This window comes from Cnephaeus nilssonii (assembly GCF_951640355.1).
Source record: "Cnephaeus nilssonii genome assembly, chromosome: 15".
Lineage (NCBI taxonomy): Eukaryota > Metazoa > Chordata > Mammalia > Chiroptera > Vespertilionidae > Cnephaeus > Cnephaeus nilssonii.
This window is the reverse complement of record NC_137086.1, coordinates 35,089,194-35,114,829: the sequence shown is the minus strand read 5'-3', so window position 1 is coordinate 35,114,829 and position 25,636 is coordinate 35,089,194. Positions and strand designations below refer to the sequence as shown.

Below are 25,636 nucleotides of genomic sequence, written 5' to 3'. Positions count from 1 at the left end.
CGTAACTTTGACATAATTTATTGATAAATGTATTTACTATGTAAGGAATAGTTTATTTCTCACTATAAAATATCAAACTTGATCATTATTGGTTTTATGCAAAAAAAGTTCAACTTAAGTTTAGGGACCTTTTTTGTTTGCATTCTTTATTGATCCACCTTGATAAACAGTTGTTCTTATTTATGTAGAGCTTAAGATGTGAAGAACTTCATCTTCATGCAGAAAATCTCTCTAGGCGTGTATGGGAACTACTGATGCTTCTTCCTACATGTCCTAATATGTTAATGGCATTCCAGAATATCTCAGATGAACAGGTAAGCCCACAGAATCTCTCTTTTTTTTTTTAATTGATTGATTTTAGAAAGAAAGAGAGAAGCATCCATTTGTTATTCCACTCATTTATGCATTCATTGGTTGATTCTTATATGTGCCCTGACTGTGGATTAAACCCTCAACCTTGGCATATCAGGATGATGGTCTTACCAACTGAGATATCCAGCCAAGGCCTACAGAAGCTCTTTATTCTCCTGGAGGATGATACCAGTTTACATTCCTACTGGCCGTGTTTGAGATTGCATTTTGACCTGTATCTTCAGTAAAATGTGCCAGTTCATTTTAACGTTTAGTGAAAAGGTAGGGTAAATATAAGGCAAGGATGTTTACTAAAATTACCTTTAGAAAGAAATATGGATTTGCCTTTATATTAGTGTTTTCTCATAATACTATATGTTCTGAATATTGCTTAGTTTTCGACAATACAAATGTTTAGAGAACATCCACTATGATTTAATGACATGTATCAGTGCTTGTTTTGGATGCTCATACAAGTCAACTGATAGAATTAGGTAAAAAAAAATATAGCTAAGAAATCTATAATATGTTTGTTGATTTCCCATAGGAGTATGACCTCACATATAATATTAGATATCTCCCTATAAAGATATCTGTTAAAATGAGAGATTATTTTTTAGGGTCATTTTTTACGGTTACTTTCTGGAGATATCAATGGAACACCTACAGGATGAATGGAAAAAATAATCTAATGTTATGCTGATCATTATCTATGATTTGGGATGTTTTCATGTGATTTCAGAAGGTCCTATATCTGGAATGATTGGGAAAATGGTAGATCATAACTCAAGAGTAGCTCTGATAATAATATTGTCAAAGATGCACACTAAGTGTGAATAACAATTTCATAAGTTGAGAGTAGAAAACAATAATATTTTCAAATGTATGTATGTGCATATGACTTTTAAAAAGGTCGGTGTAACTTACAAGTATTAAACATAGACTTTACTACTTCTATATTAAAAGTTTACAAATTCAAGTAGGCTGCAATGTTTTTTATTAGTCAGTTGATAAATTGATTCAAAGGTTGTGAAGGTTAACAAGATACAATTTTTTCCTATTCTGTTTGTATATTAATTTTACTTTAACAAAATTTAATCAGTAATTGATGTTTTATTTTTCATTTGTTTAAACCTTTATTGTTGATAGTATTATAGATGACCCTTCCTTTCTCCCACCATTGCCCCCCTCCCCCTGGCTTCAGCCCCTCCTCCCCCCGCATTCACCACCTTATTGTATGTGTTCATAGGTAATGCATATATGCATATAATTTCTCTGGTTAATCTCTTTCAAGCCCCCCTCTCCCATTCTCTCTGAGACTCATCAGACTGTTTCAGGTTTCTATGCCTCTGGTTCTATTTTTATTAATTAGTTTATTTTTTCATTAGATTCCTTGTTCATTTATTTTAATTTTTAGATTCAGTTGTTGCTAAATATGCATTTATTACTATTTTATTCATGTTTTTGATATTTTATTTCTTCTTCTTAAAGAAGACAACCTTTAACATTTCATGTAATGATTTGGTGGTGATGAACTCTTTTAGCTTTTCCTTATCTGGGAAGCTCTATCTGATCTTCAAATCTAAATGATAGCTTTGCTGGGTAGAGTGATCTTGGTTGTAGGTCCTTGCTTTTCATCACTTTGAATATTTCTTAACACTTCCTTCTGGCCTGCATAGTTTCTGTTGAGAAATCAGCTGACAGTCATATGGGCGCTCCCTTGTAGGCAACTAACTGCTTTTCTCTTGCTGCTTTTAAGATTCCCTCTTTGTCTTTAACCTTTGGCATTTTAATTATGATGTGTCTTGGTGTGGCCCTCTTTGGGTTCCTCTTGTTTGCAGTTCTCTGTGCTTCCTGGACTTGTATGTCTATTTCTTTCACCAGCTAAGGTAAGTTTTCTGTCATTATTTTTTAAAATAGGTTTTTGATTTCTTGCTCCTTCTCTTCTCCTTCTGATACCCTCATGATGTGAATGTTGGTATGTTTGAAGTTATTCCAGAGTCTCCTTACACTATCTTCACATTTTTGGATTCTTTTTTCTTTTTGCTGTTCTGATTGGGTGTTCTTTGCTTCCTTATATTTCAAATTCTTGATTTGATTCTAGGTGTCCTCTACTGTTGAGCCCATGTAAACTATTCTTTATTTCAGTTTGTGTATCCTTCATTACTGTTTTTTTTTATGTTGTTGATGTTTTCACTAAGTTCCTTGAAATTCTCACTAAATTCCTTGAAGTTTTCATTAAGTTCTTTGAGCATCTTTATAACCATTGTTTTGAACTCTGTATTGACTAATTTCTTCTATTTCATTTATTCTTTTCCTGGAGATTTCTCCTTTTCTTTCATTTGTGACATGTTTCTTTGTCTCTGCATATTGGCCGACTCCCTGTGTTTATTTTTATGAATTTGGTAGATCTGCTATGTCTCCCACACTTGGTGTAGAGTCACCTTATGTAGTAGGTGTCCTGTAGGACCCAGTTGCTTAGCCTTCCCAGTCACCTTTTCTGGGTGCTCCAGGTGCATCCCTGTGTGAGCTCTGTGCACTGTCTTATTATGGTTGAGCCTTGATTTATATTGGCCTCAATGAGAGTGGTTGACCCCCAGGCCAATTGGTTGTGAGGATCAGCTGTGACTATAGCTTAAGAGCTGCTGTTTAGGAGCAGGACTTGCTTCAGTGGGGCTTTGGTACTCACTGAGTCTGTCCCTTAAGTGTGTCACTTGTGGAGGTATTAGGATTGTAATCCGGTGTGGTCAAAGTTGACCACCGGTGCACTGGCTCTGAGGCCTCCTGAGAGGTGCAAAGTCAGCCTCTGCCTGTGCCCTGCCTGGGGCCACCCAACCTGAGCTACAAAGCAATCTGCAGATTGCTCCTATTTGTGTTGAGCTTGGATGTGCTTAGGAGAGGCCAAGATGTGAACCAGGGTGGTCTGCTGCTAGTGCTGGGCCTGGGGCCACTTATTGAGAAGTACAGGGCACACTGATTCCAGGTGCTGCTTTTTTGGGACAGCTTAGGAAATTCCAAAGCATGAGGCAAGAGAGGCCAGTTGTATGGAATAGCCACTGAAAGTGTCTTGGATGAGCCTGCAAGGAGGGAGTGGTGGGGTCTCAGGGAATCACCAGGCGGGTTGAAAAGTGTGAGCCAGGTTGATGGAGATTCAGATATGGCAGCAGCCTTTCAGCTCTGTTGCAGGAAGGGCTCAGCAAAGGAACAATGGCCTCTGTCACCACTTCTGTCTGGGAGAAAGCTGCCCCTCCAGCTCTTACCCCAATTACAGGCCAGTTATTTCCTCCCCAAATGTCCCAGGTTCCTTTCAAACTGGTGCACTGGAGCTCAGAGGGAGTGATTCCCAGAAAGTTCATATGCAGGCCCTTTAACCCTTTGCACTCGCTTGCTTTTTTCTCGATTCCTTTATTCTACTCGGGATTTAATTTTTTAAATACCCCAGATTTTACAAAGCGCGGCAGTAGAATAAAAAACTGGAGTTTCTTTTCATACAAACTTATTTATTTGGGTTTTTTTATATTTCAAATTATTGATACATTCAAAGAGTATAAAAAGAGCTGCTACCGATGCTAACCGTGTCGAGTCACACGCAACATCCGAGTGAAAAAGGTTAAGAGGAACTGCTGGGCTTTATAGCTAAAAGTTGTGGGGACTTCTCTTTCTGGCATTGGAACCCTTGGCCGGGGACCTGGTGTGGCGCAGGGATACCTTTCTCCTCAGGGAAACCTCCATAGCCATGATATCCCTCCTTATTTTAAACTGCCACAGTTGGGTGTGGGACCAGCCAATTCCCACATCTCTGCCCTTCCTACTAGTCTCAGTGTGCTTTTTCTGTAGTTCCCTAGTTGTAGGACTTCTGTTCAGCCAGATTTCAATTGGTTCTGAGTGGTGGTGGTTCTGTATTTTAGTTGCAATTTTTGAAGTGGTTGTGGGAGGCAGTGAGTACCGTTTTTACCTATGCCACCATCTTCCTTCCTCAGTAATTGGTGTTTTAAGCATAACATTAGTACCAGTTATATAATTGGTCTTCACATGTTTGAATGTATTTCAATGTATATGTAATATTTGAGTTTTTATATAGTGACAACTTTTTTAATTTGGAGAGGTTCCCTTAGTAAGTTGGCATAGGAAACTTATGTTTTGTTTTGTTTTTATTTAAGAGTAATGATGGACTTAATTGGAAAGAACTTCTCAAAATTAAGAGTGCTCACAAGCTTTTATATGCCCTGGAAATTATTGAAGCACTGGGAAAACCTAATAGAAGGATAAGGAGAGAGTCGACGGTAATTGTATTTCTATTGTTATCACTACATATTTGTAGTCTCCCTGGAGCAAAATTCCAGAGCATGTTATCTTTTAATTCCAGAATAATTTTTTCTCTTGCCATTCTCTCTCATTCTTATTTTTTCCACAGGGAAGTTACAGTGATCTTTATCCAGATTCTGATGATTCAAGTGAGGATCAAGTGGAAAATAGTAAAAATTCATGGAGTTGCAAGGTTGGATCATGTGTTTTACAGTATGATGAAAATAATTTATTTCTAATTTTCCAAAAGTAGATTCCATAATTATTAATAGGTTTTCAACTAATTTACTATTAAAATAAAGGGTAGTTTAAAAATGTAGATTACTCGAATTCACTATAAGCTAATATGTATTAATGCCTTGGAGCTCCTATTTTAGCGCTTACATGTTCCTTCATTTTAATACTCTGTTAGTACATCCCAGTGTTTGGGATTAAATGGTTAATGGAATATAAAGATATGTTGTAGATTTTTGCAAGAATCTTTTAAAAATTCTTGAAAGTAGTCTGTATGTTACTTGTATAAAAATTATTTTGATTATTTAAGTCAGAGAAATTTCTTTGTTACATTATGTAGCTGCTTTTCTCTTACCATTACGCTCACAATTGCTTACAGTTTGTTGCTGCTGGAGGGCTTCAACAGTTATTAGAAATTTTTAATTCCGGAATTCTGGAGCCTAAAGAGCAGGAATCCTGGACTGTGGTAAGTGAAAATTCACTGTTAGCTAGTTACAATAGTTATCCCATTTTAAGCATTCCATTTCCCATTAGCAAGTATAACTTTTGCTACATCACTGTCGCACAGGAGAGTATGGAGTATAGTAGAAATTATTTTTTCTTAAATAGGGTTTGATAAAGAAATTATGCAGTAAGAGTTTTCCTTGTCAACTTTGTTTAAAAATTTTAAGTGTTAAAATTAATGACTCTGAACTATGTCTAATCATGAATATTTTTCCTTTAGGTTTATACATTATATATTAATATTTATATAGTTAAACTTTGGATGCTTTTTTAAAAACTTGGTGTATGTATTTAATTTTTTGAAGAGACTCTTTTTCAGTTTTTTTTTCTTTTTTAGTTTTTAAACCAAATGGACCTGACCTCCAACAAAGCAGAGTAGCATTATGAAACATTACATTCAAATAATAATTTCTTAGTACTTGTTTTTTAGAATTATTTTAGAACCTAGGAGACAGGTGTTTTTTATATCAAATGCTACTAACTTTAAAAGTTTAATGAAAGAAAAGCTTAATAAAAGAAAGTACATTTAGAAAACATTGCTATCTTTTTAAAAATATATATTTTTTTATTGATATCAGATAGGAACGGAAAAAGAGAGAGAGGTAGAAACATCAGTGATGAGAGAGAATCATTGATTGGCTGCCTCCTGCACGCCCCCTATTGGGGATCGAGCCTGCAACCTGGGCATGTGCCCTTGACTGGAATCGAACCCAGGACCCTTCAGTCCACAGGCCGACGCTCTATCCACTGAGCCAAACCAGCTAGGGTGGAAAACATTGCTATCTTACCACTGGTTTCAATACTTTGAAATGAAAAACAATACATTTTTATTTTACACATCTTACTATAGATATTTCATTAAAATAGATACCTATACTATAATAAATATTGATATCTATGTCTTATAATTTAAATATTTGTTTTGTTTTATTGTTTTTCATGTCTTTCTTGTCCCACTAATCTCTTAGTGTTATAAGGTGTCTTTTAGTTCTTTGGCAGAGTGGGAGTATTTAACTAAAATCTTTAATGAGTAGTTATGTGCCATTTGTAGGAATTTTGTTTATAAAATATTCTAAGTCTAGTATTGAATGCTATTGCAAGGAATTATGCCAAAGGTTTTCTTTGTTTACTTTGATAGTTTGGATACTGTATGAAATATTACTGATAAGAAAAATTTGCTGCCATATAGCCTAGCAATGTCAGAGATGCCAAATATGCCTGAGAGACAGATTACTTTTATGTCAGCTTAATATCCCCTATTTATAATGCATCTCTGTTAATATATTATAGTTATAATTCAGAATCATTCTTGTTTCTTAACCAAATTGTTTTTACTTTTAGAATGAACTTAGCTGAAGTATACTTTTAAGTTAAATTTAATTGAGATATAATTCACATACAATAAAATTTTAAAATGTATAAATCAGTGATTTTTCATATATTCACAAAATGGTGCAACTATTACCATTGTATAATTCCAGAACAATTTCATCATCCCCCAAAAGAAATCCCATACTCATTAGCAGTCACTCCTCATTTTTTCTCATGTTTGAGCCCTAGGCAACCACTAATCTAATCTACCTGCTATCTTTATAGATTTGCCTATTGTAGACATTTCACATAAATCTTTCTATATATACTAGAGGCCCGATGCACGAAATTCGTGCAAGGGTAGGCCCTCGCAGCCACTCCGACTTCGTCTGGAAGGTTGTCTGGACTGTTTGGCCGTTCGGTCGATTTGCATATTACACTTTTATTATTACAGATTGCTTAAGTTTTCAAAAATGTGTATATTTGTGTAATCCTCCCAACACAATTGAGATATAGAATATTTCTACTACCTCAGAAGTTCCATCCTCCCCTTTTATAATCAGTGTCTCCCTGTTGCTATAGATTACATTTGTATTTTATAGAATTTAATGTAAATGGAATAATAATGGTATATGCTCTTCTGTATCGAGCTTCTTTCACTAAACGTGTATGGAAATTGATAAATGTTGCATGTATAGTTAGTTTGGTTTTTATTGCTCAGTAGAGAACCATTGTATATGTATACTACTACTTTCAGTATGCACGCACCTATTAATTGACATTTGAGTTTCCCGTTTTGGGCTATTACGAAAAAAGCTGATATAAGCTAAGCATTCATATGCAAGTCTTATGGGGTACATATGTTTTTGTTTCTCTTGGGTAAATGCCAAGTAAAGAAATTGCTGAGAAGTGTATGGTAAGTGTAAGATTACTTTGTAACAAGCTGCCAAACTGTTTCCAAAGGAGTTTGGTACCATGCATTTGTTTCACATTCTCACCAATAGTTGGTATAGTTAGTCTTTTTAATTTCAGCCATTCTAGTGAGTATGTAGTATTATTTTGTGGCTTTGTTGACCTACTCAAGAAATCATTGCCAAATTCCAGATTTCCCAGCATTTCTTGAAAAGGCTGTCCTTTCCCCATTAAATGGTCTTAGAAGTAATTTTATTTTAATATTTTATAATTTTATTTTTCATTTACATTGACATTTTTGGATCTGCATTTTTGTCCTTTTTATTGAATTTATTGGGGTGATACTGGTTAACAAAAGTATACAGCTTTCAATTGCACAATTCTACAACACATCATCCATACACTGTATTGTGTGCTCACCACCCCAAGTCAAGTCTTCCATCCATCACCATTTACCCTCTAAACCCTCCTCCTCCCCCCCTCCCTAGCAGTCACCATTCTGTTGTTCATATCCTTGAGTTTTTTCACTCTTTTTTTTCTTTTTGTTCAATCCATGCCTCCTTCACTCAGTGTCTCCCCCCACCCCCGCCCGCTCCTCCCCAGGTATCAGCCTACGCTCCATCTATTAGTCTGTCTCAATTTTGCTTATTCGTTCATTTTATTCATTAGATTCCATATATGAGTGAAATCATATGTTACTTGTCTTTCCGATGTGGAGAGCATTATTCATATTTTTTATTTCTTTATGAATGAGTTTTGTGTTTCTAAAAATTTTGTCCAAGTTACCCAATTTTTTGACATACATTGGCAGCATCACCTCTTTTGCACAGTGGGCTGTTATTAAGTAAAATAAGAGTTACTTGAACACAAGCACTGTGCTACTGAGCCAGCTCTACTTAGTGATTATTGGTTGAATAGTGTATGCAGTGTGGACCCACTGGACAAAGGGGTGATTCATGTCCCGGGAGGGACAGAACTACACAGCAGGAGATTTCATCACACTACTCAGAACAGCATACAATCTAAAACTTATGAGTTGTTTATTTCTGGAATTTTCCATTTAATATTTTCAGACTGTTGTTGACCATGGGCAATTGGAACCTCTGAAAATGAAACTGAATAAGGGAAGGGACTACTGTCGTAGGAATATTTTCACTCAGTCTGTGGCTTACATATATAAACATTTATGTTTTTTAAGCAGAGTTTTTAATGTAACAGTTTTTGTATCCTCTATAAGAAATCCATGTTTTAAGATAACAAAGATTTTCTCCTGTTTTTTGTTTGTTTATTTATTTGTTTTCTGTAAGTTTTACAGTTATCTTTCAGATTTAGGCCTGTGATGCATTTAAAACTAACTTTTACATATGTGGAGAGAGGATGAAGTTTTGTTTTATTTAATTTTTTTATGGCTATCCAATTTTTCTAGCACCATTTGTTGAAAAAACTATTCATTCCTCACTGAAATTTCTTGGTACCTTTCTGAAAACCACTTATAGGGGGTTGCTATGTTTCAAGTATATTGGTATAGATATACCACTTGGCACTGGTGTTAGGAAAATAGGGAGAAAAGGACTATTAAAGCGAAAGCTCTGAAACTCTCATCTTGAACATAAGTGATATTCTTATTAATTCATTTCAAGGAAGTGTTTTACTTTAAAAATATTTTTAAGTAAAGCTTTAAGTCAGTAAGAAATATTACACTAAACAGTATTTTACCAAAAATATTTTTTATTTTAAATTGACATATAGAAATGTAACATTTTCAGTTGAATTATATTCTAGAGCTATTGAGAATTGCTTTGGCCCCAAAATATTAGAGTATATGCAACTTGTTGGAGAAACAACTTGTTAGTTGTTTAAATGTTTTAAAAATCATAGTACAGTTTGAGTAGTGTACAGTGGAACCTTGGTGCTCGAACTTAATTCATGCCGGAAGGCTTTTCAAGAAGCGATATGTTAAAAATCTGAATTATATTTTCCCATTATAAAGAATGTAAATTGAATTAATCCATTCCAGACCCCCAAATAATTCCCTGTTTTAACCTTTCTTATATACAGTACATGTATAATGTACTGTTTAATCTATAAATAAACACTTACTTTCTTAAATTTATGGAGCTATCCCCTACTAGCCTTAAAGGAATCACTTTCAGCACTCCTTCGTGGGTGTCTTTCACGTCAGCATCAGCATCTTTGTTCAAATATCACTGCCTCCGAAATGCTGTCACTGTACTTTTTTTAAAAAAACCTGTATCTCTCTATTACATACATTTATATGATGTTTTCATGATAGAAATGTGTGTCATTTCCATTTCATTACATGCACCCTCTTAGTGTTTTGATAATTTTTCTTCAATTTTATAAGATTGGATTGTTACTGACCATAATAAATGCTTAGCAAAATTCTATAGCACGTGGATTAACTACTAGGTATAATTATTTTTATTTTCTAGCCTTTCATTTTAAGTTTTATAGTAGCCATATGAAGTTAATTAAAATAGGGAAATGACATTTTTTTTCTTACCCACAGTGGCAGCTTGATTGTCTTGCTTGCTTGCTGAAGTTAATATGCCAGTTTGCAGTAGATCCATCTGATTTGGATTTAGCTTATCATGATGTCTTTGCCTGGTCTGGTATAGCAGAAAGCCATAGGAAAAGAACTTGGCCTGGCAAATCAAGAAAGGCCGCTGGTGATCATGCCAAAGGTCTTCATATACCAAGATTAACAGAGGTAAAGTTCAGAAGTTATCATTAAATTGTAGTAATGAGTTCTATTTATGTTTTAAGAGAGCTTATGTATTTTTGTTTTAACAAAATGGTGTAAAACACTAATGCATAAGAAATGCTATTCTACAATACCACAGTATGACTTACCATTTGAAGTGATGCCTTTATTTTAATGCAGAAGTAATTATGATGCTTAGTTCCTCATCCAAAATGCAGGAATGAGTTATATGGCATTTTAATGTTAATGTTATTGGTATTCAGTAATATATATACTGAGTGTATTAGGGTCCATTCAGGAAAGCAAACCACATTAGATTTTTCAACAGAAGAAATTTAAAATAGAGAATTTGTTTTATTTGTATGTGTTCGAGGACTGAACATACAAAAGAGAAATGTTGAGGTAATCTAGACAAGTAACCATTTGCTGCTCATAGGGTTTTCAGAACATATGGGAGGAATAGGTTGGGGTTTTCAGAAATAAGCTTATAGAATAAAAATACTGTTGAACTGGGGTTTAGGCCTCTCAAGATAGGGGTTATGCTACTGCTGCTAAAACCAACTGCCTTTTCTGGGTGAAATACTCTGGACCATTGCTAAAAATAAAAATAAAAATCCCACAAGGAAATAATTTATAGTGTCTCAGATTTACAGAACCTAATTGGAAGTCGGCTGGCAAGAAAGAATTTGATTTGTTATGTACCAACCCTAGGATTGCAGAGCATGTATATAAAATGCATAGAGCTGAAGAAAATGGCACAATAACCAGCAGTAAAAGTAGAATTATTTTTGTTCACGTGATCATATATTTGCCTTTCCAATGTCTTCACCAGTGGTCTGGGAAGTGGGGAAGAGATGAAGATGAGTTTTTAGTGAAATCTTTCTCATTTTGTAATCTTTTGTGACTGGTGCCTCATTTTGTACCTGCCCAAGAAAAAAACAGAGTAATGAGTTTGTTACTGATAGAAAAATATGGTGGTAGTTATAGGTTGGAAACTGCTGGTATAAATGGAAAAATAAAGCATATTTCCCTGGAATTTGGAGAGATTAAAAGGGGAAAATGATCAAAGTTAGTATTCCAGGTTTAAATGGGAAAAATTGTCTATGCTAATATTTCCAGGTTATAATATAAAAAGCTCAGATTGAATGTGCTTTTTCCCATCAACTCACTAAATAATTTAAATTCTTTTGACACTTAGTAGCGATTTCCTCTTGAGATATTAATAATATATAAATATAGGTACATATATAGAATTTTAAAAAGAATTGGCTTGTTTTTTATTTTTTTTTACCTTTTATTGACACTATTATAGATGTTTCCCTTTATCCTACTTTGGCCACTTCCACCCAGGCTGTAAGAATTGGCTTGTTTTCTAAAAAATATATGAAAGTACATTCTTAGTGAAAATAGTTCTGAATATACAAGTGAACTCCTTAGTCATAGGTGACAGCCATTAATAGCATTATTTTTTAGCGTGTTTTTTTTTTTTTTCTATGCACATGCCAGGGTTAGGTTTCCGTAGTTTACAAAAGGTACATACCATATATAATTTACTGTTTATTCATCATAATAATTAGAACTTAGTATGTAAATCTAAGCTGTTTGGGAACAAAAATTCTTGTTAACACTAATTCTGGAGACAAAGCCATCCAATTTTGGTACACTGTAGATAGTAAGAAATTCTTTGTATTTGTTCTCTTTAATAGCCTTTACGAAGATTGAAATTCCAGATTGAACTTTTATATTCCTACCTAAACGTAGTTTTTCTTGAAGCTTTCCTGATTTTGCCAGGGACAGGTTTTGCACATTTGACATATATATACTTGTGTTACAGTGCTCTCTATGTTATCTGCTGCACTTGTCTAACATCTCCAGGATGGGAACAGTATCTTATAAAATAAGTGCCCAGAATGAGCTCTGACCTACAGAAGAGATTAAATAATTTTTTAATTAAGTTAGCAAATTATTATTTTTTCTTATTATTTGGATGAAGAGCTAGAATTTAGAAATTAAGTATTTATTAGAGTCAAGGCAGCTTGAAAGTCAGCAAACTCAACATTGAACCTAAGAATTTTTAATCGAAAATCCATGCTGTATATCCCTGGTGTATTATATTGCCTTGCTATATTCATTTCAGGATTGTTGAGGAATCTGCTGTTGCTTAACTTCTTTTTCCTTGTTTCAAGAGTAGAAAATGTTTAATTCTTTACCTATGCCACAAAAATCCACCAGTGTGTGATATATAGTATTTTTCTCTGACATGCAGATAATCTGTGGAGCAAATATAAAAAATAGTTTTACTTGTGTATTTCTAAATTTTGAATAATTCTTGTTAAAGTTGCTGGTTTTCTAATATTTGATATCTTTACAGTATTTTCAAATGGCCATTCTAAGATCCTCCTTGTCATAAAAAAGTTTAACATAATTTGGAGTCTTAGGTAAAAAATGTAGTTGCATGGGTTTTTTGTTGTTGTTGTTGTTTTTAGTGTATTTAAAGATGTTTTTTAAATTTTTTGTTTTGTTTTAAAGGTATTTCTTGTTCTTGTGCAAGGAACCAGCTTGATTCAGCGACTTATGTCTGTTGCTTATACCTATGATAATCTGGCTCCTAGGTATGATTTTTTTAACATAATTTATGTATGCATTTGTGATAAGAATATAGTGTTTTAAAGCTTTATTTTGAAAACATTTAATACTTAGAAAAATTTTAGGGTGTTTTTATGAACTCCCATACTGCTTATTTAGATTTGTATATTATTAACATTTTGCCAATTTTATCACATAATCATGAGTGTGTATATCAGTGTGTGTCTGTGTGAACACATTCATCTACATATTGTTCTGAATCTTTGAGAGTAGCTCACGAGAGGAATGGGGACCAGCCAGGCTGCGGCCCGGGAGAGAGACAAGCCTCCCGCCCCGCGGTCCCGGGCGCCAGTGACTGTGCCTGCTGCCCGGCCTGGGAGAGGGACAAGCCGCCTGCCCCACAATCCCGGGCGCCTGCGGTTGCGGCCTGGGCAAAGTCTTCCACCTACGGTCCCCTGTGGCTGCGGCCAGCCAGAGGGAGGGAAGCCCAGGTCCTGGGTGCCTGCAACTGGCTGGAGAAGGGAATCCTGGGTCCCTGGTGTGGGGCAAGGCAGAGGCGGTTAGGGGTGATCAGACCAGCAGGGGAGCAGTTACAGGTGATCAGGCAGGCCAGGCAGAGGTGGTTAGGGGTGATCAGGCAGGCAAGCAGGCGAGTGGTTAGGAGCCAGTGGTCCCAGATTGCGAGAGGTAGCTGGGCATCCCCCGAGGGGTCCCGGATTTGAGAGGGTGCAGGCCGGGTTGAGGGAAACCCGCCCCCCCCCCAGCACGAATTTTGTGCACCGGGCCTCTAGTCTATATTATAAAAAGCAAACGGCCGTAACGCAGTAACAACCAAAGACTGGTCACCAGGAGGTGCATGGAGCACCTCTCGGTCCCTCCCCCTGACCCGGAGCCACTCATGCGGCGTGGCCCACAGACTGGGATCACAGCAAGGCTGGCGAGCAGGTGGGCGGGGCCGCACAATTTTGCACGCTGGGCTTCTAGTTTACTCATAAATACTTTCATTTTTATCTCCTAAGACCAAGGACATTTTCTTATCTACTAGTGTAAAATAAATTTAGAAAATATTATCTAGTATACAGTTGGTACTCAAATTGTCTCATTAGAACCACCGTACTACTGTTGCATTTAGTTGTCATATTTATTTCATTTCCTTTAATCACTGATACTTTCTTAGCCTTTCTTTGATGATATTGACATTTCTGAATAGTACAGGCCAATTCTTTTATAATGCACCTTTCGATCTAGGTTTTCCTGATTGTTCCTCATGATTAGATTCAGATTATATATTTTAGCAGGAATACTCCATAAATAATAATCTTCCCAGTATATCCTGGTGATGTCAGTTTGTCCATTGTTAGTGGTATTAATTTTGATTGATTAATCTAGTTTCCTTTAGGTTTTTCTACAATGTTTCTGATTTTTTTCTTTGTAATTAAAAGTATACTGTTGGAAGATATTTTGCAATTGCATAAATTTCCAGCTCCTAATAAAATTTTCATTCATTGATTTTTTTTGTGTGTTTTTTTTTTAGCATTCAGTGATGATTCTTGCCTGAATTAAAAATATTAGTATAGCCCTTGCCAGGTGGTTCAGTTGGTTGAAGCATTTTCCTATACACCAAAAGGTTGTGGGATTGATTTGTGGTCAGGGTACATACCTAGATTGTGGGTTCAATTCCCAGTTGGGGTACATTTGAGAGGAGACCCAGTGCGCGCGTGCTCGCTCGCTCTCTCTCTCTCTCTCTCTCTCTCTCTCTTAACATTCCTTTTATGTATATTAATTGACATTTTATTGTGAGGAAGTGCTTTCTCTTCTTTCCTTTTATTTATTACCAGTTTGGATTTTTTTCATTCAAAACATGTTGTAATTCATTACTATTACTATTCTCTTTACTAAAATTATACCTGAGTTAGCCTCATTAGGCTTGTTGATGTGTCTTGACATATCACTTTATTTTGTGTGGAGGGGAGGAATCCTTTTTCTTCCCTGTTACTATAAGATCTTCCAGGCTTGTAGTTTCCTTGCCTCAGTTCTAGAATCAGCCATTTTCTTTAAGAAGCCTTAAAGTTGGTAGGGAACCTCAAAAGTATGGGTGCTTGGTCTACTCATTGCTACCAGTGTTTCCTTGCTTCTCCGCCCTCTGGCTAGAGCTGGAAATGTGTTTATAAGAATACTAGAAGCCCGGTGCACGAAATTCGTGCACGGCAGGGGGTTGTCCCTCAGCCCAGCCTGTACCCTCTCCAATCTGGGACTCCTGGAGGGATGTCCGACTGCCCGTTTAGGCCCGATCCTGGTGGGATCGGGCCTAAACGGGCAGTCGGACATCCCTCTCACAATCCAGGACTGCTGGCTCCCAACTGCTTGCCTGCCTGCCTTCCTGATTGCCCCTAACCACTCTGCTGCCAGCCTGGTTGATGCTTAACTGCTCCCCTGCCAGGCTGTTTGCCCCCAACTTCCCTCCTCTGCCAGCCTGGTCACCCCTAACTGCCCTCTCCTGCAGGGTTGATCACCTCCAACTGCCCTCCCTTGCAAGCCTGGTCCCTCGCAACTGCCCTCCCTTGCAGGCCTGGTCCCTCACAACTGCCCTCCCTTGCAGACCGGGTGCCTCCCAATTGCCCTCTCCTGCTGGCCATCTTGTGGTGGCCATCTTGTGTCCACATGGGGGCAGCTATATTGTGTGTTGCAGTGATGATCAATCTATATTATTCTTTTATTAGATAGGGTAGAGGCCTGGTGCACGGGTGGGGGCCAGCTGGTTTGCCCTGAAGGGTGTCACTGATAAGGGTGGGGGTTCCCTTGGGGCTTGGGGCGGCCTGAGCGAGGGGCCTATGGTGGTTTGCAGGCTGGCCACGCCCCCTGGCAACCCAAGGGGAGGCCCTGGTATCTGGAATTTATTTTCCTTCTACAATTGAAACTTTGTAGCCTGGGGCGGCAGCCATTTCTGGGGCGGCAGCCATTTCTGTGGCAGTTAATTCACCTTCTACAATTGAAACTTTGTTGCCTTAAGGGGTGGGCCTGGCCAGGGTGTGCGGAAAGCTTTGCTTCCCCTGTTGCCGCCGGCAACCCTGGCCTGCTCTCTCAAGCTCCATTCTGCCGCCATTTGTTTCAATTTGTTTACCTTCTATAATTGAAACTTTGTAGCTTGAGTGGAGGCTTAGGCCTGCAACGGCTATGGAAAGCTTGGCTTCCTCTGTTACCTGGGAAACCTTGCTCTCTGTGGCTGTAGCCATCTTGTATTGGGGTTAATTTGCATGCTCGCCCTGATTGGCTGGTGGGCGTGGCTTATGTAGCGGGGTGATGGTTAATTTGCATATTACAATTTTATTAGAGAGGATAGTTAAGACATGTAATATGATCCCATGTATTGGAGCTACGTTGGAAAAAATTTTTTTAAATGTACAAATTCTCTCCTCCTCCCCAATTAAAATATTGTATTTGCTGACTAAATACATGGGGAGTGGAGAGAAAGGGAGAGAGAGAGACTGATTGGTTATGACTCCTGTGCACACCCCGACAGGGGATTGAACCTACAGCCTAGGTATGTGCCCTGATCAAGAATCAAACCTGCAGCCTTCGGTATACGGGACGATGCTCCAACCAACTGAGCCACATTGGCCAGGACCTAAGATTCTTTCTTTCTTAATGTACTTTGCTTTAGTGTCTGTCCCAATTTAATTCACATTCATTCCTTGATCAATATCTGCTGTACCACATTAGACTGGGGGTAAGTACTATATAAACTAAATCTGATTTTGCTCACCATTATATTTTCAGTGGCAGGTACCTTACCTCATAGTTTATAAAACTTATGAATGGGTAACATGGGGAAATGAAGAAAATGCTGTAACATGGACCTTCCTTCACCTGGCTGCCGGCACCAGTTTTCCTCTGGCCACCTGCCGATCAGAGCGCCTCCTGCCAGTGCTCCGATTGGTGGGTGGCCAGAGGAAAACTGGTGCTGGCGGAAAACTGGTACCGGCAGCCACGCAATCGGCCACCCTGAGTTCTGCCACCAGTGAAGCCACCCCGAGTCCCGCCCCCAGCCTCCCACCTGCCCAATCGTGGGCGTAGCAGAGTGATGGTTATTTGCATACTTCCCTTTTATTAGGTAGGATACATTTTATACCCCAACCACCAATTACTCTCAGCTAAATATTTAACTCTTCCTCCTTGTCCTCTAATACACACTGTACCTCAGTATTTACACACTACAATACATTGAGTTAAGGCAATTCAATGACTGCTTTAGTCTACTTTTTGTTCACTTGACTCTGTTAACCTCATGCAATGAAAAATAAATATGCAGATTTGATACCAGGTGTTGCTGCTGGTTCTCTCTGTGGCAATTCTTGTTTTCATTCTAGGAGTTCCATTTTTATTTTATTTTTTATTTTATTTTAGAGAGAGACATCAATTTGTTGTTCTATTTATTTATGCATTCATTGGTTGCTAGTATGTGCCTTGTCTAGCTAGGGACCAAACCCACAACCTTGGTGAATTTGGATGATGCTCTAACCAACTGAGCTACCCAGCCAGGACCAGTAGTTCCATCTTAAAAAAATCATTAAAATCTTTGCAATTGAGCTCTTGCCCACTACCCACTCCCACACTTCATCCCTGTGATTTCTCAGCTCCTATTTCTGCACCATTATCTTTTCATAGGCTCTAACCCTCCATTCATAAGGTGCTAGGAGGTTTACATCAATTAAAGCAGTTAGAACACTTTTCGCTTGTATTATAAAAAATCATTTAATGCTATAAATTTAAAAGATAGGTGGGTAAGCTGCTCTGGTAAAGTTAACAATATGTTTATAGTATGTTTAATATTAATACTTGATTTATAAAGTTTTTACTTCTTAGTACCTTTTCCTTTAAATCAGTAATATGGGTGAGCCTTGCTTTTGGGGATTTTGAAAGGTATTCTGTGAATTTATAACAAAGTGGGAATGCTCAAGATTCGTGACTTTTTAAAAGTTTATAAGGCAATCTATATTTAATCTTGTTAAAATAAAAATTTTAATTAGTTTTCTTGAAACTGAAGTAATACATTTTCTTTTTAAATATTTTTATTGATTTTAGAGAAAGGAGAGGGAGAGAGAGATTGAAACATCAATTATGAGAGAGAATCATTGATCGGTTGCCTCCTGCATGCCCCCTACTGGGGATCCAGCCCACAACCGGGGCATGTGCTCTGACTGGGAATTGAACCGTGATCACCTCCTGGTTCATAGGTCCCATAGGTCGACGCTAAACCACTGAGCTATACCAGCCGGGCGAAGTAATACATTTTCCATTGAAGTTACCTAAAAGTATTAGGGAAAATAAAGATGAAATTAAATTAAATTAGCTTTCTCTACTTTTTAGTAATTTGCTTTTAACTATTCATGCTAGAAACTGGCATTAACAAACAGAACCTTTCATGGCTGAAAGCTTTTTTGAAAGGGTTTGTTGAGCTAAATGCTAGCCAGAAAAGGACTAAGTCCTGAGGCATGAAGTCTAAACCACCAGCAGCAGATGGTGGCTAGATGGAGTAGACTACATGTCCCCCATTCTGGAGTTGATGGGCTCTTTGTATATTATGGAGAAAGATGTAAGTTGTTTTGAAAGAATTTACATTGGCTAAGTTAAGGGGGAAGGTAAAGCAGGGGCAGTTCTAGGATAGGTGCATAGTCCCTGAGGAAGAAATGTTTACTACTTTTGATTGGTTGTAGGCAAGGTCCTGAAAGTTCATGCGTAAGCAGATTGTGATGGCTTCTGGTGATTGCTCTAGGAGTTGCTTCAAAGCTCCTTCATGCATTCAGGAATGTGAGCAGTCTATTGTTAGTTGGCTCACAGACTTTAATTAACTGGTTGAATACTCTTGTCTCTCTGTCTCACTCTCTGGCCTGCTATAATTTAATTTAGTACTTCTCAGAATTTTTTTTTCTTGTCAAAGGAAGGTCATTTTATGTCAATGTATGATTTTTCTTTTAAGGAGTCTAAAGTTTAGACTAAACCATTGTGACCTTTCTCTTTAGTAACTCAACCATGAGCATTTGGTTGAGGGTTTACTTATTTCAGTCAATATTGGTTTCACTCAAATTTTATTAAGTCTGAACATCCATTTGTTTGGTATAAGATTTTACCAGTGAATTTTAAAATAAAAGAGAAGAGTCATAGAAAAAAACAAAAGTAGCTTTCTAAAATCTAATGTTTTTTAGGGGAAAAGTTGTATATACTTTTAACTAAGTTATTTTTAATTCATTATGGAATTTAATTGGTGGTGGTGTGTTTTTACTTGCAGAGTTTTGAAAGCTCAGTCTGATCACAGGTCTAGACATGAAGGTAAGGATTCAAGAAAGTTAATTTTTAAGAAGTAAAAATTTAGATAACTAGATAAATTTATATATATCTTTTATGAACATTGTTTTCTTTACAGTACCAAGCCCTTATAATTGTATTTTTTTCCTACTTTTTCTTTAGTTTCACATTATTCAATGTGGCTCTTGGTGAGTTGGGCTCATTGCTGTTCTTTAGTGAAATCTAGCCTTGCTGATAGTGATCATTTACAAGATTGGCTAAAGAAATTGACCCTCCTTATTCCTGAGGTAAGATAACAATGAAGATTAGCAGTTACTCTTTACTTTTTCATATTGTTAACATCCTATATAATAAAAGCGTAATGTGCTAAGTGTCTGACTGATCAGTCGACCATTCGGTTGACCACTCAACCAGTCGCTATGACATGCACTGTCCACCAAGGGGCCAGATGCTATGACAGGTAGGTTAGCTTGCTGCTGGGGTGTGGCCGATCGGGACTGAGCAAGAGGGCTGGACATGCCCTAGAGCCCTCCCATGGTTCCTCCCTGGCTGGCCAACCTCCCTCTGTCCCTCCCCAGCTGGCCAGCAGCCATCAGCCCCGATCGGGACTGGGCGACATGGCCCTGATCAGCCCTGTTCGCTGGCCAGGCTGAGGAACCCCACCCATGCACGAATTCATGCACTGGGCCTCTAGTTGATAATTAAAAAAAACTAATGGAAACAAATGGACATGATCCCACAAATATATCACATTATCTGAAAGATCTAGAATGTTTTGAACTATGTATACTTAAGTGTGAATGTTACATATTCAATAGCACTCATATTTGTCTTTTTCTGAAATACTTCTTTACAGGTTATTTTGCTTTTTTAAAAAATTGCTCTTTTCTGGGGCAGGGGGAGGTGAGCATTTATTGTGGTCATTTAGCATTTATTGTGGTCATTTATGTTTTAGAGAAGTTTTTACTTGTTTTTTTTCTATTTAATTAGAGTGTATCTTAGATGCAACAGAGACTAAAAATAAGTTAAATATATTTTCTTTTGATTCCATTATTGACACTGAGGAGGACAGTATAATTTTCACTAACTATATCTTTGATATTACTCACACCATATTCCTAAATGAAATAGTAGAAACACACTGTGACTATCACTTAGCCACCACAATCACATCTTTTTTAGACAGTACTGTATAAAACTGTACTCTGAATTGATGAATATGTGTTTTTGTTCTGGTTCTGTCCCAAAGAACCATTGTGGTGTTTGGGCAAGTCCCTTAGAATATGTAAAATATTCTAGTTTAAGTGTTTTCTAAATTGCTACCTGTTATGAAAATATTTTATCCTGTTACTTAATCTTGTACGTAAATTAATATGTATATTTTCTCCTCAATCCCCTTTGTATTTGTCTATTATTGTGTTTATTTGGTTTTACTTTATGGACATATTTAGGATTTCTCAGATATGTTTTTACATATTACTATGTACGTTGGGATACTTTATTTGATCAGATATTATTTATATGCATGAATATTTGATCAGAACATTGCATTTTAAAATATGTTACTAAAGAAGTCACCTAACGTCATTTCTGCCAACATATTAACCCTAATATTAACTGTTTAATACTAATTCAGATTGTTTTTGGAACTTGTATTTTCATTTAGACTGCAGTCCGTCATGAGTCTTGCAATGGTCTTTATAAGTTATCCCTATCAGGGCTGGATGGAGGTGACTCAATCAATCGCTCTTTTCTGCTATTGGCTGCCTCAACATTGTTGAAATTTCTTCCTGATGCTCAAGCGCTCAAACCTATCAGGGTAAGATTTTACTGTGTTCAGGAGTGGTATCTATTTTTGCAGTTTCCTTTGCCCAATTTTATTATATTGCAGTAATTTTGAGTCCTTGTTTACTATATATAGTTTATTACCTAGGTAATAATAGTTACAAGTTCTTAAAGTGACAGCATTGTGACCATGTTACACCTAGGAGTAGAATCTGTTTGTTTTGATTTCAGCTCTAGGGGATCTCTCATGGATATTCTGTTTTGGGAATAACATTTGTTCTTACTATATTTTGGGGCCTGTGTTAGTAAGTTGAATAACAGAAACATCATAAATGTAGCTATCATCTCATTTAGTCACATAGGGTTTTATTATTAGGATATTCTGAATTTCCTATTTCTTTCCCTTTCCAATGTATATATTAGCCTTGTAAAAACCTCTACCACATAATAAATCCTGAGCCCATTAGTAAGTAAATTTTACTAATCCCAGAAATATGTTGTATTGTAGGATTTACTTTTCCTCCACCATATTAACCTATCATCGACTATGTAAGAAATATGATGTGTTCTTTATTTTTCAGATTTCAAAGTTATAATAGACCATTGCATGTGGGTAGCTTTATATATACTCATGTTCTGTAGGTTTCTTGTATTCCCACATTTTCATTGAATTCTTAATTTATATCACATTATTTAGCATTATACATTCATATCTTTTTCAAGTAGGTTGTACTGTTAAATAATTTGAGAGTAATGTTATTCTGAGTTTTCTCATTCACTATGTTCTTAGTTATTCTAATTTTATAGAAAATAGGAGTGTTGTCTTCATTTTTTTGTTAAGTTCTTATTACTGTTTAGTTTGTATTAGGATTTAATTCTTTTCATAGTCTAGTTTCTTAAATATATTGTAATTTTAAGTTGCTTTCCTTTGAAAAATGATTTCACAAAGTTAAAATTTTTTTAATAGATAGATGATTATGAAGAAGAACCAATGTTAAAACCTGGATGCAAAGAGTATTTTTGGTTGTTGTGCAAATTAGTTGACAACATACATATAAAGGATGCTAGTCAGGTATGTTCAGGAAACTACATTATCATGTTAATAGAGATGAATTATGTACATATGTGTTCGTAACTTATTAAAGCATTTTAATCAATAATAAGTTGAAAATGTTATAATTTTTCTCGCTTTGCACCTTTCTGTTCTACTCTATTCCTTTCTTCTTTTTACTTTTATCTTTGTTGAAATGGCTTTATCTAGTATCTACATATAAGTAGTTTCCTGTCTCTTTTGAGTAAGATTTCTGGATGCAAAATCTTACTTAGAATGTGAAATTTAGACTTTAAATTTAAATACAGCTTTCTATAATAGCATGTAGATTTGGAGTTCTGAATATAAAATAAAATTGCAATTCAAATATAAGTTGTTTTAAGGTAAAGAAACACTGTGAGTTTGCTGATTAGTAGACTACAATATTTCCATCTAAACAAATGTTTAAAACAAGAGAATTTTAAAAACAAATTTGCCACATAAAGTTTTTTTATTTTTTTCTCTTATAAATTTAGTAAACTAAAATGCATCTAAATGATCTCAGAAAAAAAAAGAGAAACAACTTAAACAAAATGCATTTAAATATTTAGGAAACATTTTCTCTGATTTTTTAATGTATTTTGATCAAAGTGCAATATATGCGCTTTACATTTAAAATACCCTGTAGTGTTTGATCTTCTTTTTAAGAAACAGTTACATCTGAATTCCTTTTCTTTTTTTTTTGGTTAATCCTCACTCGAGGATTTTTTCCCATTGATTTTTAGAGAGAGTGGAAGGGAGAGGGAGAGACAGAGAAATACCAGTGTGTGAGAGACACACCGATTGGTTGCCTTCTGCATGCCCCTGACCAGGGCTGGGAGCCTGCAGCAAAGGTACATGCCCTTGTCCGGAATCTAAACCGGGACTGTTTAGTCCACAGGCCGACACTCTTATCCACTGTGCCAAACCAAGTTCTAGCCCAGCCTGTGTGGCTTAGTGGTTGAGCATCAACCAGTGTACCAAGAGGTCCCTGGTTCAATTCCAGGACATGGTATGCCTGGGTTGTGGGCTCTATCCCCAGCAGAGGAGGGTGCAGGAGGCAGCCCATTGATCAGCATCAATGTTTTTATGTTTCTGTCTCTTTTTCTAAAATCATAACATATTTTTAAAAAATTAAATTCTATTTTTTAGTTCTATTTTATATAATCTGTTAAAATGTTTTGCTCAGTTATATTGATAATTAAAGCTTTTTAAAATTATTTAACTGTATGTAAGTTTATTTTTAAAGCCTAGTTTAAAGGTGGTGTTAAAAAACCTGAATTGTCCAGTATGTGAATTATATTTTAATAAAATGGTTAAAGAAAAAAAATAAAACAACATCAAACCTTAGTATCTTCTCAATAAATGTGACAATCATAATTTGTTACCGACATTCCATTCTTTTTTTTCTTTTTTAATTTTTATTGATATATATGTATATATACATAAACATATACAATGAGTGGCCAGATTATTATGATCTCTGAACGCGTAATAATCTGGCCACTCAGTGTGTGTGTGTGTGTGTGTGTGTGTGTGTGTGTGTGTGTATTTATATTAGAGGCCTGGTGCATGAATTCGTGCATGAGTGGGGTCTGGCCAGGGGGAGGGGACATAGGCGGTTGGCCGGCTGGTTGAGGGGGCAATTTGCATATTAGCCTTTTATTATATAGGATATACACTGAGTGGCCAGATTATTATGTGTTCAGAGATCATAATACTCTGACCACTCAGTGTATATATTTTTTTGTAGAGAGAGAGAGAGGGAGAAACATTGATATGTTGCCTCCCTCATGCACCTTGCCTGAGGATTGAACCCACAAAATTGCCCTGCCCGGGAATTGAACCCACTACCTATTGGTGTATGGGACAATGTTCCAACCAACAGCCATACCGGCCAGGGCCCATTGTATCTTTTTTGAAGGACTGTCAATGATGTGTTTACAACTATATTATTATTAATTTGACATCACATATGAGTTATTTAATAGGTATATTAATGAATTTAGGAGAACCAAATTCTTATTACTTCAAAGGAAAATATTTTTTATGTTGTTTTAATCTGAATTATTAAATATAAAAATTTATAGTTGAATTTTATATTTTCTTTTTATATTAAGACAACGCTCCTCGACTTAGATGCTTTGGCACGGCATTTGGCTGACTGTATTCGAAGGTAAAATTTGTTGTAAAATTGACAATTATATTGTTGAGACAAAAGGACATAATTATGTGAACTATCTTGTTTTGCTTGTGTGTTCTGTAGCAGGGAGATCCTTGATCATCAAGATGGTAACATAGAAGATGATGGGCTTACAGGACTCCTCAGGCTTGCAACAAGTGTTATTAAACACAAACCACCCTTTAAATTTTCAAGGGAAGGACAGGTAGGTATTAAGACATCTAAATATCTGTGTGAAATATGATTAAAACTTTTTTTGTTGCAATGAAAAATTTCCTTAAACATGCAAACGTAAAGTTTGCTAGAGCTTTACTGCTGGGAGGAAAAGTGAACTGTGAATAAAATGAACCCTGGAAATATAAACCTTAGGCTCATTTTTAGAATGCAGAAATAATTTTTAATTTCTATGACTATATAGAGAGAAAAACTTTAATGGTGTAGTTTTGTGGAATTATTTTGACTAGTAACTTACACAATGGAGTTAACATCTAGTCATTATAGAGTACCTGTCTTACTGGTTTTATATTTGAAAGGCCCACTTGAAATAAAATCCATTTGATACACTTAATGACTAAACTAACAAATGTCTAATTACTCTTTAGATTGAGTTATTCACTCTTCCATGGGCACTTCTGTCATTTCTTGCAGTGAGTAGTTACTTATTATCTGTAAGAGTTGGTTATTGATTGTGTCAGAAAACACAGGCTGGAAGATTGTTGCCATGAGCATAGACTAAGAATTCTTGAAATGAGCTTAGAGTGACATTTTTACCTATGTTAAATCTGTGTTACTTCCCGTATTCCCTAAAGTTCCTTCCTTTGCTGTTTCTTCTGGGTCTTTCCATTATTTTTCCATTATACCCAGTGGGAATAATTTGATTGATTCATAACCTTACTGGTTGAAGTCTTATTTATAAACCAATATATAACTATTATTCTTAAATAGAAATAATAATTTTTCTGATAATTTGTAAAACAAAAATCATCATGATAAGTAAAGGAAAAAGTTTTAGGTAGTAGAACGAGAAGATTCCTTTATATAGTTCATTTTCCCATGATGCTTTGATGATGGCCTTCCAGCGCTTTCTGTGTATATAATAAATACACAAGTATATAATTTATGCTATGTAAAACCATTCTGTGATCTGTTTTCTTCATTTAAAAAATGAATACATTAAAAAAATACCCTTTGAAAAATTAAATACGTAAGACGGAAATAATTCCATGTTTTTAAAAAATATATAATTTTATTGGTTTCAGAGAAGAAGGGAGAGGGGGAGAGAGAGAAATGTCAGTGATGAGAGAGAATCATTGATCAGCCGCCTCCTGCATGCCCCACTCTGGGAATCAAGCCCACAACATAAGTATGT

At 36.2% G+C, this 25,636-nt stretch overlaps 1 protein-coding gene across 5 annotated transcripts in view; it reads left to right on the top strand.

Annotated features, from left to right (window-relative positions):
* USP34 (ubiquitin specific peptidase 34) overlaps window positions 1-25,636 on the top strand; it is a 239,468-nt gene that overhangs the window by 132,561 nt on the left and 81,271 nt on the right. For all 5 annotated transcript variants that reach the window (XM_079792022.1, XM_079792020.1, XM_079792024.1 and 2 more), the window contains 12 exons: window positions 189-314; window positions 4,512-4,634; window positions 4,766-4,849; window positions 5,270-5,356; window positions 10,148-10,348; window positions 12,872-12,954; window positions 19,215-19,255; window positions 19,394-19,518; window positions 20,898-21,050; window positions 21,984-22,088; window positions 24,206-24,261; window positions 24,352-24,472. In XM_079792022.1, the coding sequence (XP_079648148.1) occupies window positions 189-314; window positions 4,512-4,634; window positions 4,766-4,849; window positions 5,270-5,356; window positions 10,148-10,348; window positions 12,872-12,954; window positions 19,215-19,255; window positions 19,394-19,518; window positions 20,898-21,050; window positions 21,984-22,088; window positions 24,206-24,261; window positions 24,352-24,472 (1,305 nt within the window). The remainder of the gene's footprint in view (window positions 1-188; window positions 315-4,511; window positions 4,635-4,765; window positions 4,850-5,269; window positions 5,357-10,147; window positions 10,349-12,871; window positions 12,955-19,214; window positions 19,256-19,393; window positions 19,519-20,897; window positions 21,051-21,983; window positions 22,089-24,205; window positions 24,262-24,351; window positions 24,473-25,636) is intronic.